This window comes from Anastrepha ludens, chromosome X (assembly GCF_028408465.1).
Source record: "Anastrepha ludens isolate Willacy chromosome X, idAnaLude1.1, whole genome shotgun sequence".
NCBI classification, from domain to species: domain Eukaryota; kingdom Metazoa; phylum Arthropoda; class Insecta; order Diptera; family Tephritidae; genus Anastrepha; species Anastrepha ludens.
The window spans coordinates 78,518,463-78,536,718 of NC_071503.1; the positions used below are offsets into that span (position 1 = coordinate 78,518,463).

Sequence of the window (18,256 nt, forward strand, 5' to 3'; positions counted from 1 at the left end):
CATAATAGGTGCGGTCCTATCGCAGGAAGGACACCCGGTATATTTTGCATATAGGACATTGATTAATCACGAGCGAAATTATGCTACGAAAGATAAAGAGTTTTTAGCAATATTATGGAGTGTGAACTACTTAAGACCATACCTCTATGGCAGAAGACTTAAAGTTTTTACTGACCACCAACCTATTAAATTTTTGCACACAAAATACAAAGGAAAAGATATGTCACCAAGGCATCAAAGATGGCTACTAAAATTAGGTGAGTATGACTTCGATGTGGAGTACATAAGAGGATAAGAAAATAAAGTGGCTGATTTTCTTAGCAGAATAGAAAATGAAGTACACACTAACCAGGAAAAAGACGAAAGTAAATATTCAAATACAATAAAAAATTTAGTAGTTGAAGACGTATCAATAGCAACAATCCATTCAGCCGAAGAGAATCCTCATGATCATTTTTATGGCAAGAGAGATTCTACGTTGCATAGCATAATTTTACTTCAGTAAAATTGGGGAAATATGTAGAAAATATAATGTAAACGGAAAGGTAGGAATATTTTTTATCGGAATATACATAGTATAATATAGTCCAGGAAAAGTTAATAGAGATGCTTTCTAATGACAGGCAGATAAAATTTACAAAATGTACAATAAGAGCTCAGGATATTGAGACGGAAGTAGAAGCAGTTAAACAAATCTCTTTGTATCATGTCAGAGAAGATGTACACTCAGGCATCACGGAAACATATAATCAAATAGCAAACCTGGCCCGCTTCGCTGGGCACACTAAAATAGAATAGATATGGTTTAGAACAGAAAAGATATGGTTTTCATATTATTTATTTCTTTATTCTCATATTACTTATTTATTTATTCAATACCACGTTTTGGTCTCTATCTCGAGACCCTAGTCACGGAGCGGCATGAAAAATACTCTGAACTAAAGCATTCACTAACAGCTTCCATTTGATACCCATATTGTACATACACATCCGAAGGTTACCCGGGTCCATGTTCTGACCTATATCTCGAGACCCTAGTCACGGAGCGGCATGAAAAATACTCTGTACTAAAGCATTCACCAACAGCTTCCAATTGATATCCACATTGTACAAACACATTCTAGGGTCCACGTGTTGGTCTCTATCTCGAGGCCCTAGTCACGGAGCTGCACGAAAACTACTCTGTACTAAAGCTTTCACCAACAGCTTCCATTTGATACCCATATTGTACATACACATCCGAAGGTTACCCGGGTCCACGTTTTGACCTATATCTCGAGACCCTAGTCACGGAGCGGCATGAAAAATACTCTGTACTAAAGCATTCACCAACAGCTTCAATTTGATATCCATATTGTACAAACACATTCTAGGGTCCACGTTTTGGTCTCTATCTCGAGGCCCTAGTCACGGAGCGGCATGAAAAATACTCTGAACTAAAGCATTCACCATTGATATCCATATTGTACAAACACATTCTAGGGTCCACGTGTTGGTCTCTATCTCGAGACCCTAGTCACGGAGCGGCATGAAAAATACTCTGAACTAAAGCATTCACCAACAGCTACAATTTGATATCCATATTGTACAAACACATTCTAGGGTCCACGTTTTGGTCTCTATCTCGAGGCCCTAGTCACGGAGCGGCATGAAAAATACTCTGAACTAAAGCATTCACCAACAGCTTCCATTTGATACCCATATTGGACATACACATCCGAAGGTTACCTGGGTCCACGTATTGACCTATATCTCGAGACCTCAGTCACGGAGCGGCATGAAAAATACTCTGAACTAAAGCATTCACTAACAGCTTCCATTTGTTACCCATATTGTACATACACATCCGAAGGTTACCTGGGTCCACGTTTTGACCTGTATCTCGAGACCTCAGTCACGGAGCGGCATGAAAAATACTCTGAACTAAAGCATTCACCAAGAGCTTCCAATTGATATCCATATTGTACAAACACATTCTAGGGTCCACGTTTTGGTCTCTATCTCGAGGCCCTAGTCACGGAGCGGCATGAAAACCAATCTGTACTAAAGCTTTCAGCAACAGCTGCCATTTGATACCCATATTGTACATACACATCCGAAGGTTACCCGGGTCTACGTTTTGACCTATATCTCGAGCCCTATCCACCAATAGGCATCCAAACTATACGTAAACCATCTTCAATACCTACTTAACAATGTGTGTAAGTTTGGTTTAATTCGGTGCAAAGATATGGCCGGTTAGCGAACACACACAAAAAGTTGACTTTATTTTATATATAAGATTAAACATAAAATATACTATCGGAAATTATTAGAATTAATTCAGCTGGTCATCAACCAATGTGAAATATGTCAAGAGGTCAAATATGACAGAAGTCCAGTTAAATTAAAGCTTTCATACACAGAAACACCATCCACAAATAATGAAATAATACACATCACACACATCAGTCTCTTGACAGTAATTGATAAAAATCATTTAATTATGATGGAACAACTTGAAAATCACTTTGCCAAAATAGGAAAGCCAAAGAAAATAATAACAGATGATGAATTTAAGGCTATAAGTATAAAAGAATTTCTAAACCATGAGAATATCAAATTGCTCTTGACTAAACCTAACAGTCACACAGATAATACAGATATAGAGCGATTACACAATACAATTGTGGGGAAATTTAGATTAAAGTATGAAATGAACAAGGAAATACCAATTAAACAATTAATACAGAGAACAGTCAGGAACTATAATGAGCGATATCATTCAGCTATTAAAAGCACACCCAACGAAGTTCAACAAGGAAAAACAAATGATGAAAAAATTAAGAAAATTTTGGAAGACAATAAAAGAAAGATAACACTGTGTGACAAAAAAAAAATTAAATATACTTTTATGCAGACCTAGCACAACTTGTGGCTATAGAAAAACTAAAAAAATGGTATAGGAGAAATTTCCAATACACCCCCAAATCCCATTTTATGACCATAAAACCGTTTTTCAGTAGGTTGATGTGAACAATCACTCCTAACTTCGCCAATTTCCATCCGATTTCGAATTTGTTTTTTAGTTCGAAAGAACAAAAACAAGCCGTTTTGACAGTTTGTTGACAATTTTTCTGAAATGACAACTGACGAGACTGTAGACGGAAGTATTTGGAATTTTTTTATTTTTTCAACTTTGACATAATTTTTACGATATATTCCCATTTATCGTAAGTTATACCTACTTACCAAATTAGTAAAAAAAATAATAAAATCTTAAAACTCACACAGCTCTATTAATTTTAATTCAATTACAGTCAAATATAGCTCATTCGACCCAAAATTAAATTTACTAATATACAACAGTAGAGTACTAAAAAAAATCCTCAATATCGGATAATATCGAAAAAATTATGTCAAAGTTGAAAAAAAAGAGAAAAAATAAAAAAAATCCAAATACTACAGTCTCGTCAGTTGTGATTTCAGAAAAATTGTCAACAAACTGTCAAAAAGGCTTGTTTTTGTTCTTTCGAACTAAAAAAACAAATTCGAAATCGGATGGAAATTGGCGAAGTTAGGAGTGATTGTTCTCATCAACCTACTGAAAATCGGTTTTATGGCCATAAAATGAGATTTTGGGGGTGTATTGGAAATTTCTCCTATAACATTTTTCTTAGTTTTACTATACCTACAAGTTGTACTAGGTCTCCATAAAAGTATAATATCACTGTCGCACAGTGTAATAGATAAACTAAATAAGTCAAGGGAAGACTATAGGGAAGAAAGAATAGAAGGATTTATAAAGAATTATAAGGCAGTCAGACACAAAAAACAGCCGAAATATAAGAAAGAAAAATTAGACAAAATACATCCGTGTAATATTAAGCGACGTTGGAAATTTGCAGGTATGGACAACGTTAATGGCAAGACTAATATGGATACCAATGACTAGAGGGATGATGACTACAGAACTTTTAACAGATCAAACTGGACTTATAGACATATATTATACATAAAAAATCAGGAAATTTTTAATGAACCAGACATAATAGTACATATACAGGGTGCGCCATCTTTCATGTAGCTGAATAAGTTTGTCCTTTACCAACCGATCGACTTCAACACATATGTTTTCGATACGTCAATACAGTACAATTTCAACCATGGATTGCCTTACGCCGAAACAACGCGCTGAAATAGTGACGCTATACATTGGAAATAGTCGTTCTATTGTTCTAACTCAACGCCCATATCGCAAAAAGTATCGCGGCAAACAGGACGGTCTGACAATACTATTCGTTGTTTGGTGTCGAATTTTTTTGAGCATGGGACAGTAGGATATCGTCGACATGCCGTTCATCAACGACCAAGACGTTCCAATGAACTTGTTGAAGCAGTGAGGGAGCGCGTTGCCCAGGAGCCAACAATGTCGTACAGTCGTCGCGCTCAGCATTTTGGCGTCAGTGCAACCACAATGCGTCCCATCCTTTAAAATATATTTTTTTTCGTATAAAGCGGAATTCACACAAAGAATATTGCCGGCAGACCATTCACGTCGCTTGGAATAGGCCAAACAGTCGCTCGAATTGTTGACACTGAAGTAAGCATATTTTAATGACTGACGAGGCACATTTTAACCCCTCTGGCACACGAGATCCTTGAAACGCCATTGCATGACCGGAAAGTACCTGTTTGGGCCGGCATTTGCGCCAAAACCATCATTGGGCCATATTTTTACCTAGAAAACGAAACGGTCGATAGAAACCGATATCAATGGATGTTGGCTCATTATGCCTGCCCGCAAATGCGTGAGAAAGGCTTAGACGCTTACTGGTTTCAACAAGATGGTACGCCATGCCACACTGCGAATGCAACAATTACATTTTTTCAATGAAAATTCTCGGACCGTCTAGTGTCGAAAAGAGGCGACATCGACTGGCCTCCCAGATCAGCTAAAACCCGAAATGCTTGACATGGTCACTCATGCCGACGAGTTTAGCCATTTTGAATGTTCACTTAATTATTGACAGCTGCTTTGCCTGCACGTTTTTCGGCTCGTCTTCGATTTTTACCTATTGAAAAAGATGGTTGTAAGAACCTATATAAAATTTTGTGAGAAAAACGAAATTAAGTGCGCGGATGAATTCCGAATGTTGACTGTGTCATACGGAGAAGCTACTTTGGACCAAATCAACCTTTCTCGGTGGTACAAAATGTTCTCAGAAGGCCGACAAGATGGGAACGACGAAAAGCATGACGGATGCCATGGCTCGTGCCATTCGATTTTTTTCAATCATTAGGGAATGAGACGGGTCGCCGCAAAATTCGTACCAAAACTGCTCAATTTCGACCAAAAGCAACATCGCATGAACATTGCTAATGAGATGTTGGACTCCGTCCGCGACGACCCAAATTTGCTCCAGAGGCTCATAACTGGTGACGAATCGGGGGTTTATGGTTATGACGTGGAAACCAAAGCTCAATCATCTCAATGGAAGCTGCCGCACGAACCAAGACGAAAAAAGCCTGCCCAGTTCTGTCGAACGTAAAAGTTTTGCTTACAGTTTTCTTCAATTACAGGGGCTTTGTGCATCATGAGTTCTTGCCACAGGCTAAAACGGTAAATAAGGAATATTACCTGCAAGTTATGCACAATTTGCGCTAAGCAATCCGCCAGAAACGCCCTGATTTTTGGAAGATCAAAAATTGGCTCTTGCATCACGATAACGCACCTGCTCACACATCGTTGATTGTGCGCGACTTTTAGGCCAAAAGCAACTCACTAATGAAGCCACAACCACGATAAAGATAAAAAAAAATGATTTTTTGAAGTTCTTCAAAAATTGGAAAAACATTGGCACAAGTGCATAATATCTCATGGGGCTTACTTTGAAGGGGACAAAATAGATATTAATGAACAAATAAATAATTTTTGAAAAACCACAAAATTAGCGATACTTTTTGAGCACACCTCGTAGACAAAGACGTGGACTTATAAATGGAATAGGAATTATGTCTAAATGGTTGTTGGGAAAAATGGACGAAGAGGACAGACAGAACATACAAAATGACCTCTTAAACATTAATGAAATAATGGCAAATAATAATCAGTAAATATTAATTAATAATTATTTTAATGAGACTTTAAATCGTTTAGAATCAGTTATAAGTAATGATAGAAATTCAATAGAAAAAGAAATAAATTCAATAGGCAAAATATTAGAAATAGAAAATAAGAAAAATTTATTTCGAGAACAAATGTTAGTTCTACAACTGTTGAAAAATAAAATAGAACAAATACAAGATAATGCAATTTCTGCACAATATAATATTGTACATCCAAATATTTTAACAAGTTACCAAATACAAAAGTATGAAATTGATTATAACAAATTTAAACATATGCAACTTAGAAGAGTATTTTTAAATAACTCTCATTTGGTCTTTGGTATTAAAATACCCGAAACATTTGAAGTAGTCAAACTAAGAACAATTGTACCTATACCAAACGTTGAAGAAATAGATTATAAAATAGAACAAATTTGAACTCGAAAATAAAATTTATAAATTTGAAGAAAACAAACATTTAAAAGATTTGAAAATAAGTACACACTGCATAGTTAATAATAGTTGTCAACTTATAAAACAAAAAAATTTTGAAGTAGTAGAACTAAATATGAACACAAATATAATTAAAAACGCAAAATATATTAATATTAACCAACCTTCTAACTCTGAAAACATTGTTTTAAACGGAAACTATTTAATTAGCTATAATATTTGTTCAATTAGAATAAAAGATTTCTATTTCTCGAATATTGTTGAAAACATAGCACAAAAAGAAATATTTCATAATTTTGATATAAAATTTTAGTCATAAAGAAACATTTGAACAAATTGAAGAAGAACATCAGTCTAACGTAAGAAATATTAAAGATTTAAATTCCCATAAAAACATATTAATTATAATTACAATAATTTTCTCAATTATTATAATCTTTATTAAACATAAATACATAACTGTATAAAGGGGGAGAAGTTACATATATTATATATGTAAATACCGAGAAAAACTAAGCTACAAATAAAATCGGCAAACTTGACAACATAATAAAAGAAAACACAACTATAGAGAAGTTCGACGATTTCTTGAATAAAATAGGACAAACAAAATAAATGCTTACATTGGAAATTTGCGAAATTAACTTAATAAAGCATTAACACTGACAATTTGCGAAACTAACTTCTAAATTAATAAAATATTAACGCTGAAAATCCAAATATCAATTTCCAAATCAATTAATGCTGATGTAATACAATAGTTGAGTTTAGCAAGTAAGAAAATGTTAATTTAGTCTGGTAATTGGCTTAAAAGTAACAAGTTTACTGAACTAAATTCTTCTCCCTTTTTTTAAAAATCTGAATATGGAAATTAATTATTTAAATCGCGTCCGTCCAAACTCCATTCCCACCAATATTGCTGACGACGCATCTGCAGATTTGCAATAAATTCCATTCACGAGTCACGCGGACAATGATGTGAAGCAAATTGTAGGAGAATTAAAAATTTAGACAAAGTTGTCGAATTGAATAATTAGTTGTATTAACATACCGGACTGAATCGGCTGCCTTTGCTCTCGCGAAGGAAATAAAATGTTTAAAATAAAACCTGTAGGGTTTTACTAACTCGCGCCCAATGTGGGGCCATGCGATAAACCCTTTTACAAAGGACACGAGAGATCATCCTTACAAAGGACATACAAAAAATATCTTTTTATGAAGTGAAATTTGATTGAAAATTGAAATTGATTGAAAAGTGTGAACTAATTAAAAATACCATATAGGATTGTGTGAAAGGCTTGCAAAAAAACTTGTATAAAAATTTAAATCAAAAAATTTTGTTTCGGCATTGATCGAAAGTGATTTAAAATGGTGAACTAATTAACTAATTAGGGTGGTGTAAAACATTTATAAAAAAACTTGTATAAAAAATTTGTAAAGAAAAAATTAAAAGAAAGTGATTTAAAACTTGAACTAATTAAAAATACCACATAGGGTGGTGTGAAACGCCTATAAAAACATTATTAAATTAATTAAATTAAATTTTGTTTCGGCATTGCACACCACGCCGAGACGTTGCCAGCTAGGGACCAAAAGACGAAAAAGCAGCACGGACCAGCTCTCAGCGAACGCAGTCTTAAAAAAGTAGCCTTAGATGAAATTACTCACGTAATTGGGAAGTTCAGCAGCTACAAATACAAAGTAAATATAAAGCTTTTAAGAGTGAGTGATCTATTTATTTTTAAACTAATATATATAAAAGTTATTAATTTTTTTAGATTCGAGATTTCCTTCACTCGCGCAAGACACAGCATGGATTCGAAAACTTTTCAAACCCTTCTCAATACCGTAATCCGTACGCAACGTAACAATCTAGGCAGGAATTCCAGACCCGCATAGACGAACTGACAAATAGACTGGCACGAATAGAGACACCAACTCAGGTCATTCAATATGAGCCGGTCACAATACAACCAAATATACAGTGCGATGAATCCTTTGATCTAGTAAAGACCATACCAAAATTTAGGGGTGATCCTGCCCGTTATGTCTCCTGGAGAGAAATGGTGCATACTGCATATAAACCGTTTGTAAGGTACGAAGGCAGCTCGAGGCAATATCAGGCGATAGGCTCCATCCGGAATAAAGTCATAGGGGATAACGTCCTATCGTCCTTCAATACGGTCTTAAATTTCCATGTAATTATTGCACGGCTAGATTTCGCCTACTCCGACAAAGGACCGGCCCATTTGATGTAACAGGAACTTTCCACTTTGAGACAAAGTAAATCATCTGTAATCGGGTTCTACGATGAAGTCGAATGGAAGTTAACTCTTATGATCAATAAAACTATTATAACTCAATAGAGTCCCTCAACAAAAAGTATCGGAAGGACGCTCTTTGAATTTTTATTTCAGGGCTCAATCACCCTTTTGAAAATCAGTCAGTGACCTAACCAATACCAAGAATACCACCTGACCAACAGAGATAAATTGCAGTACCGATGGATGTAGACCCATCCCTTTCGTGGCTAAGATAAAACAGACCTCAACCATTAAATGGAAGTTATGACAGGTACCGCCATCAAGGAGCCTATCCGAAAACAAATCGTCCATTTACAGGCAACATAGGTGGCATGTTTAACCGAAACGTTACCCAGACATTTAGCCAACAAGTACCAGCGTCTCTGAATAAAGAAAAGCCAGAAAAAAGATCACATGGCAGTGACCAGCAGACAATGAAAAAGGTACAACGCATAAATAATCTTGTCCAGGAACCAGACGAGCCTGCAGAATAATATTGCAATGATAGTCGATATGTCGATTACTATCAGAATGAAGAGAGGAATGGAGATGATTTCCAAGATGAACTGGAGGACCACGTTAATTTTTTAGGACAAAATCCCTCTTGCGCTATGTCGAAAGGACACTCGAAGGAAGAGGTCTAAAATTCCTGATTGACACTGGTGCTGCAGAGAGCTATGTAAAACAGCTCAAGACCTTAAGAGGAATCAAACCCGTAAAACATTCCTTTGCTCCCGTAAACATATACTTAACCCTGCTACTACGTTAGGGTCTTTTGATTACCCAAATTGCATATAACATCACCGTATTTCTAACTGGTGGAATATATTTGAAAGTTCTTACTACTCAGTGCATCAATTGTTGAAATATATTGAATTCAATTAGTTTTATCACCATTTTAGGCTTAGAAAATTGTTTATTGCAAGTGCTTACGCATATCATGTTCGGGTCATTTTATGATCCCTATCATATTTGTAAAACGAATAGTAAATATATAATGTAATATCCCCTGTTGCAGAGTCATCGTCTGGAAGACCTCTCTGTTGTGAAAGCTGGAATGCGTTTACAGTTATAATTTTTGTATTCAATAACAACGAAACCAAATACTTTCAGTTCTGTGCTAAATATTGTAGTGATCAGTTGCTATTGTAAATCTAAGTTTATAGACGATAGATTTTGATAAAACATAGAATATAGACATATTGTAAGTATATATAGATAATCTACATTTTTTTTCTAAATTCATACTAGTATTTATACGGTAAAATTCGTTGTTGTATTTACTTGGCCATAATGTCAGCGTGGACAAATGACTAAGCATGACATTGGTGCATTCTTGAGTGACCTTGAAGACGATGCAAATGATGATTGTGATGCTAATTTTGTACTTGAGGAAGACGAATGTTTATCTTCAGAACAATCCATTTCCAGTGCCACAGAAGCCTTCATTTCATTGACCGTAACTAATAACACAGAAGTTTTTGATAAAGATCGGATGATAAAGTGGACAACAATACCTCCTTTGCAATGTCTAAGTCGTGCAGCAAGTGAAAATATTCTTCACGGAAAACCTGGAGTGACTTCTTATGTTATTCATCGTATTTCAAAAATTCGTGATACTTTTGATGTATGCCTTACAGAAGCTATGAAAAGGGATATAATTCACTACAGCAATTTGCAAGGAAGTGCTGTTTTCGAAAATTTTCAAGCTATAGATGCTACTGAGTTCGATGCTTACCTGGGACTTCTTATACTTATTGGTATTTATTTACAATATATTTTTCCTATTATAATTGTATAACGGACATATTATTCTTTTAGGAGTCTAGCGGTCATACGATGAAAGTCTTAACTCCCTGTGGGACGAGTTTCATGGACGTCCGTTTTTGAGAGCAATCATGTCTTTGGAGCGATTTAGCAATATTTCTCGTGTACTAGCATTTGACGATAGGCAAAGAAGAATGTCAGAACAAAGAGGAGATAAACTTGCTCCTATTCGCACATTTTATGAGCAATGGACTCAAAACTTGCAGCTGCTTTACGTCCCAAGTGCTAACATAACGATTGACGAACAGCTTATTCCATTCCGAGGTAGATGTCCTTTCAAAGTATACATTCCAAGTAAACCTGGGAAATATGGCATGAAAGCGTGGATAGCAGCGGATTCTGGCATCGCATTTTGCTTACAGTTCCAAATATACTTGGGCAAAGTAGGAGACAATGCTGAAAGGAATCAAGGCGAACGGGTTGTTCTAGACTTAGTGTCTTCATACCGTGGACGAAATGTGACTACCGATAATTTTTTTACGAGTCATAACCTTGCATTAGAACTGCTAAAGCAGAAAATTACTATTGTTGGCACAGTAAGGAACAACAAACGTTTTCTGCCGGTTCATGCAACATCACAAGAATTGCGTATGCTTCCAATACACTCAAGTAAATTTTTTTTCATGAAAAAGAAACTGTAGTTTTGTATGTGCCTAAAAAATACAGAATGATTTATTTGCTTAGCACCCTTCACCATAATAGCAACATTTTGGAAGATCATCCAAAAAAAATTCCGGAAATAATTGAATACTACAACTCGACAAAAGGTGGAGTCGACACATTGGACCAAATGGTTCGTACATATTCGTGCAAAAGGAAAACCAATCGGTGGCCAGTTGCCCTGTTTTCTAATTTATTAGATATTTCTGCTCTAAAAGCTTTCATAATATGGACCGAAATATATTCTGAATGGCAAAAAAATAAATTGCACAAAAGGCGCCTATTTTTAGAGCAACTCGGTGAAGTTTTAGCTCAAGAACAGATCAAGAGGCGTAGTCGGCTTCTTCGCGCAGAAGCCTCTGCATCATTGGTACGAAGAATTCGAGAAGAAGACAGTGCATCACCATCTACGAATTCGCCTTCTCCAAAACGAAAATGCGCTAGTGAACGGAAAAGGTGCAAATTTTGCCCGTCGAAAAAGGAAAAAAGACCTTTACTGAGTGCATAACTTGCAAAAAACCTGTTTGGCCGTCACACCGACATACAACCACTCTAACGACGACATATTGCATTGATCACAAGCCTTAAAAATATTTTTGAACTCTACAAATTTGAATTTTCTCAATAAAAAAATGTGGGGTCAAAATAAGACCCGAACATAACATATGTATTTTTTTTCTAACATAGTAGCAGGGTTAAAATTGACAAACATTGCACAATAAATATTTTTAACAGAAATGCTAATTCTTTATTCTACCCACCCTAGACACGTTTAATGGTATTATAGGGTTCGACTTACCAAAGGAAGTAAACGGTAGAATAGACCTAAGGAGTGAACTTTTAGGTTATGACTATGGACAAGAAAAGCTTTTGTACTATTTTTGCACAGATGTTAATACATTGATATAAATGGATACAAAAATGATGAAGGGCGAACTAAATATTTCACGTTCTTACAGCGCCACGCTAGGGTTTTCGCTGATCCTAAAGAAGCGTTGTCCTATGACAATGAGGATCACTGACGATCTCCCAGTTTACTCAAGGAGTTACCCATATCCCAGAGCCTCAGCTGAGTTCATCAACAAAGAGATATCGAACCTCTTGCGTGACGATGTAATAAGGCCATGTCGCTATCCTCATAGCAATCCGATTTGCGTTGTAAGTAAGAAAGGCGTAGATGAGAATGGCGACAAAAAGTCAATACTCGTAATTGACTTCAGAAAACTAAACAGCAAAACAATAAACGACAAATATCCGATTCCAGACACTTTTATAATTTTGGCTAACATAGAAAATGCCAGTATATTTTCCATGATAGACCTCAAGTCTTGCTTTTATCAAATTAAGCTAGCGGAAAAGGATCGAGAAAAAACGGCATTTGCGGTCAACAATGCTAAATGTGAATTTTGCAGGCTTAAAAATTAGCCTACCATTTTTCAGAGGACCACTGACGACGCGCTAAGGGAAGAAATCGGTAAAATATGCCACGTCTACATAGACGATATCATAGGGTTCACAGTGTCCAAATAAGGTATCAGGACATGCCCCGACAAAGTCAAGGATATTTTGAATTTTGCTGTCCCCAAATCGTTGAGAGCTTTGCGATCATTCCTGGGACTAGCTGGCTATTATAGACTATTTGTAAGAGACTACGATTTGATTGCAAAGCCGCTAACAAAATACTTGCGTGGAGAAAACGGAAATGTCGGTGCTAACCAGTCTCGAAAAATTGAAATAATCTTGGACGAGGAAGCACTTAATGGATTTAATAAACTTAAAGGGCTCTTACATCAGAAGACGTACTGCTCCTTTACTTTTTGACTTGACCACGGGCGTCTCTTCACATGCCATAGGCGCCGTTTTATCACAACTTATCACCATGATCTCGAGAAAACTTTCTTCAACAGAAGAAGTTTATGCAACCAATGAGAGAGAGCTATTGGCGATGGTGGGGAGTCATTTACCCATACAATATACACAGTAGAAACCCCATTAATTGCTTCCAAACTCAAATTACTCTTGAAGAAGGCAGCACATTATCAGTTAGCACGACAATAATTTTTAAATCATGAGTGAAGCATCGAATAACCTTTAATATCCTAAGTGAGCTAACAATATCTAAACAGTATGTTAATCCAGGATCAAGCCCTATACTTTCGTACCCAGGAGAAATTCTTCACGTTGATATTTACCCAACCGAAAAGACACATTTTCTCACAGCAACTGATACATTTTCCAAATTCGCAACAGTTTTTTCAATAAAATCTAGAGCCATAGTAGATATTGAAAAATCCATCTATGGACTTCTAAATTTCTACAAGAATACTATAGTAATATAGTTTGCGACACTGAAAGGTCACTGAATTCAAAAACTATCAAAGCAATTCTGAAAAATCATTTTGGGGTCACGATCTACACCACATTACTTGCGGACAGTACGACTAACGGACAAGTTAAGAGGTTCCACTGCACTCTTACGGAGATTGTGCGCTGTCAAAAGCTGGAAACTTGCATTTCCGACACGGTTGAATTAATCCTACTTGCAACAACTAAATACAACCGCACCATTTATTCCGTAACGAATAAAAAGCCAATAGATGTCATCCACGCAATACCGGACAAATTGGTAAACGAAAAAAAATAGACTTATACGTACTCAACACACAGATTTACAGAGACATAACGCAAAAATACAAATAATGCAATACAAGCCAGGGGGTAATAGTCCAAAGAGATCTAGGTATCTTTATTTTAATTGACAGATGGAAAGTGCAGAACACCAATTAAAAACACTGAAAATTCTCTTCTTTGCACTTAGGGCACCCATAATTTTCATAGGCCATTGGGCTAATGCGCAGATACCTAACTGTACCAGCTCTCACTACATCCCCGATTTCAGTAGGAACGGCAGCTGTCAATGAGCAGTATGGGTTTCTACTCCACAAAGCAAACTTGTCAGAGTTGGAAACAATAGCTGAAGAAACGGACAAGATAATAGACCAATCTCCATAATCCCACGCTAAACAACTTCTTCGGAATGACGCGAACGAAATACTAAGACTATTGGACTCGACAAAAATACACCATCGACATGCCAGAGGTATTAATATTGTGGGGACTGCATTAAAATACAGGGTGCGGCACTCAGAGTGTAACCAACTTCAGATTGCTCGCGTAGCTGATGCACGGGCATGGCCCCGCTACTACACATAATAAGGGAAAACAAGTGTATTTTGAAATAAATTTATGCTTGTTTAACCAAACCTAATATTTTAGCTTTAGGAATGCTACTCTGCACTTTAGAGTTTTTATTGAAGTTAAAGATATATGCACACAAATTCATTTCAAGAAATATAAATATACACATGTATGGTATACATGTATGCTTTAGCTGTAATCCGTTCATTGAATTTATAGATGTTGTGAAATCATACATATACCAGGTGTATACCTATGAAGTGAGATTTTCAGCTTTTAGTCCATAGATGTCGCTGCGAGTATTTATAAACCTTCCCAAATGTATTGTTTTTTTCGTCTGTCATCTGTGAACAATATTCAGTTCATTGTTTGTTAAATGTATACATTTTTTCTCCTCTTAAAAATGTCGAATTTCGTGCCTTCAAACTACGATTTGCGGACATCGTGAAACCACTTGTGAAATGCTGCTCTCCCGGTTCAAAAGGAGGTATTTTTTGCATCGAATCGTTACGAGTGATGAAAAATGGGTGTATTTCTCCAATCCCAAGCGTAAACGATAGTATGATCCGCCTGGCCCCAAGCCAAAAACAACGGCCAAACCAAATCGCTTCGGCCGCAAGGCAATGTTGTGTGTTTTCTGGGATCAGCGTGGTATGATTTGGTACGAGCTATTAAAATCAGGTGAAACAGTTGACGGTGCACGCTACCAACGACAATTGACCGATTTGAACACAAAGTGATTTTACTTCATGACAATGCACCGCCACATCGAACAAGAGCGACCCGGGAATTGGTGGAGACGTACGTTTGGGGACCGCTGGTGCATGCGGCTTCCTCACCAGACTTGGCGCCTTCCGATTATCATTTGTTTGTATTGATGGGCCACGCACTTGCCGAGCAGCGCTTCAATTCTCACGAAGTAGCCAAAAAATGGCTCGGTGATTAGTTTGCGGCCAAAGACGGCCAATTTTTTTGGTGCGGCATCCACAAATTGCCTGAGAGATGGGAAAAATGTGTCGCTAGCGATGGATATTGCTTTGAAGATTAAATTTGTAACCATTTTTTGTTAATAAATTGAAATTGAAAAAAAGACTCATTTCATAGATATACCTACACCTGGTATGCAGACAAAAAATAGCCTGGTGTCAACATTCAAGTATGCAAAACATATGGTTAGGTTATGTTGGTATGGTTGCCCAAGGAATGAGCACACTTGGACGAAAAACCAGATATGAAAGAGAAAATAAAGTTGAAAATTAAATAGAAATAAATGCAACTATGTTGCAATTCAAAATAAAAGTAAATTATTTGGACGGTGCTGGGTAGGATATTAAACACATTTTTTAGGGAAGATTTAAGAACATAGAAATGAGAAAAGGAGTTGTTGCCTGACAGTGAAAAAGACCAGTTATGAAAGTTATTAAACTATTATGTTATTATTTATTAGTCGGATAACAACCCGTAAGTACCACCACCAAATGTTCATCCATAAAGTGATGGACATAACTGGCGCAGTCGCGAAACCGATCTAAAAAACAAAAACAAAAAAAGGAAGGAACGCTACAATTTTTTACGAACCGTAAAATTACAAATTAAAATAAAATAAAGCAATAATAAAAAAGGGCAGCAACTCAAATAAGAAGAAAAAAAAATGTTTTTAAATAAAATCAATTAAAGAAATAGTAGCTCAGCATACCCCTTGCCAACGAGTGATGCTTTCGACTAATTAGGCAACTGAGTAGTAAAGTCCTCTCTCCGTGAACAAAACTAACACTTTATAAGTCTCTTATCATGCCTGTCCTATATATGGCACTTGGATGATGGCAACATCTAATGAGGCGCCCCGCAGAGAGATTCTTCGGAAAATGTTTGATATGCGTTGACATCGGCGACTATTGCAGACGATGACAATGAGCAACAGAAGCTTTACAACGACATAGACGTAGACATAATGCGGCGAATAAAGATCCAGCGGATCCCCTGGCTACGTCATATCGTCTGAGCTCCGGCTCTGAAAGTATTCGTGTGGTACCAGTTGGTTGTAGCAGAGGAAGAAAGAGGTCTCCTTTGCTTTGGAAAGATGAGATGGTGAAGGACTTGGCTTCACCCACTGGCGCCGGTTAGCACAAGAAAGTAACGACTGTCGAGCTTTCCCAAGCGCGGCCAAAATCGCTTAAGTGGTTGTCGCGCCTTTCAAGAAAAAGAGATTGTTATATCTCCGCAAAACGACTACCCATGGAATTAAGTTTATGATAATAATAAACTCATTTCTTAAAATAATGAATCTGTATACCAGGTTTTATAAAAAATAAGGTAATGGTGAAGGACTTGGCTTCACCTACTGGCGCCGGTTAGTATGAGAAAGTAACGACTTTCTTAAGCTCTGCCAAAATCACTTAAGCGGTTATCACGCCACTCCAGAAGAAGAAGAAGATATTGTGGTATTTCCACATGTAATCTACCCATGGTATTACATTTATGATAATAATCAACTCATATCTTAAAATAACGAATCTGTATACTCGTATAACCTGAAATCATTAGTGCTACTTACAACACCATCCCGAATTACGGCCATATCTTCAGCTTTCATTGCAGCATTCGAAACAGCATATAACATTTGCCCATTTACTTTCGACACAATCAAGTCATCCAATATTCCACCATTACTATTGGTGAATACTGTTAAACAGCCAGTGCCATCAGTCATTCCTTTTATGTCAGCAGTACAAAGTGATTCCATACACGAAATCGCATCTTTGCCATGCATATAAGTTTGCAACATATGTGAGACATCAAATATCGAAGCGTGACGCCGGGTATGCAAATGTGATGAAATTATACACTGATCTGTGTATTGTAAAGGCAGAACGTAACCTGCAAAATTCACAATTTTTCCGCCATGCTTTAGATGGAAATCGTATAGAGCTGTGGGCATCGATTTCGTAGCGCTATTTACATCGGAAAATCCACGTAAACTGCTTTGAAATTTTCCATAAGTAAATGAAATTTGTTTTAACGCTTTTGTTATAAACATTTTTTGACACACTGATTTAGAGAATGTAAAGAGTAAAATGCCGATCTGAACACTAAGTTAGATCTTCGTTTTACTACAATTCAAGCCAAAGAAAAGGCAGAGTTCATTTGATGATAATAACAACTGATAGAGAATCATTACCCTGCAGGAAAATATTACAATTTGCGATAATTAACTAATACAATACTATGCTCCTACGCAATAATTGTAATTAATTAAAAACAGTTGGATAGATATTCCGATTTTCGATTGCCTTCATTCAATTCGATCAGCTACGAACGTAAATTCGAAATATTTCAAATGGTAGAGTTTCTTATAATTTTTTAAAAATCAACTTTTATGCGACTTCCACGGATTTGCAATTTATTGTAACATATTTAAACAACAATTTTAAATATAATACTCTCCTTTTATATTAAAGCAATTTATGTTCAGAGGAAGAAATTTTCAGTCAAAACCAAATTTACCCTCTGAGAGCATACTATGCATATTTTTCCTGTCACAAAGTAAGATTGTCATATGACATTTAAAAAAAGTTGTGTGTACCTATTTAATCATTTTTGGTAGAAATGTTTGATCCCAATGGCTGATCTGAGCTCAAAATGTTTGACTAATAAAGGGTGATCAGATTGTAGGTACTATTTCGAATAGGGTTTTATTGACAGATCACGCGTGACTACTGTCAAAC

The 18,256-nt window shown here is 36.3% G+C and overlaps 1 protein-coding gene across 3 annotated transcripts in view; it reads right to left on the reverse strand.

Moving 5' to 3' along the window:
• The window catches only part of LOC128869298 (aminomethyltransferase, mitochondrial), an 84,852-nt gene extending 67,222 nt beyond the window's left edge, over positions 1–17,630 (reverse strand). For all 3 annotated transcript variants that reach the window (XM_054111827.1, XM_054111826.1, XM_054111825.1), the window contains exon 1: positions 17,086–17,630. In XM_054111827.1, the coding sequence (XP_053967802.1) occupies positions 17,086–17,568 (483 nt within the window). In that variant the 5' untranslated portion in view covers positions 17,569–17,630. The remainder of the gene's footprint in view (positions 1–17,085) is intronic.
• Between the last annotated feature and the right edge of the window lie 626 nt (positions 17,631–18,256).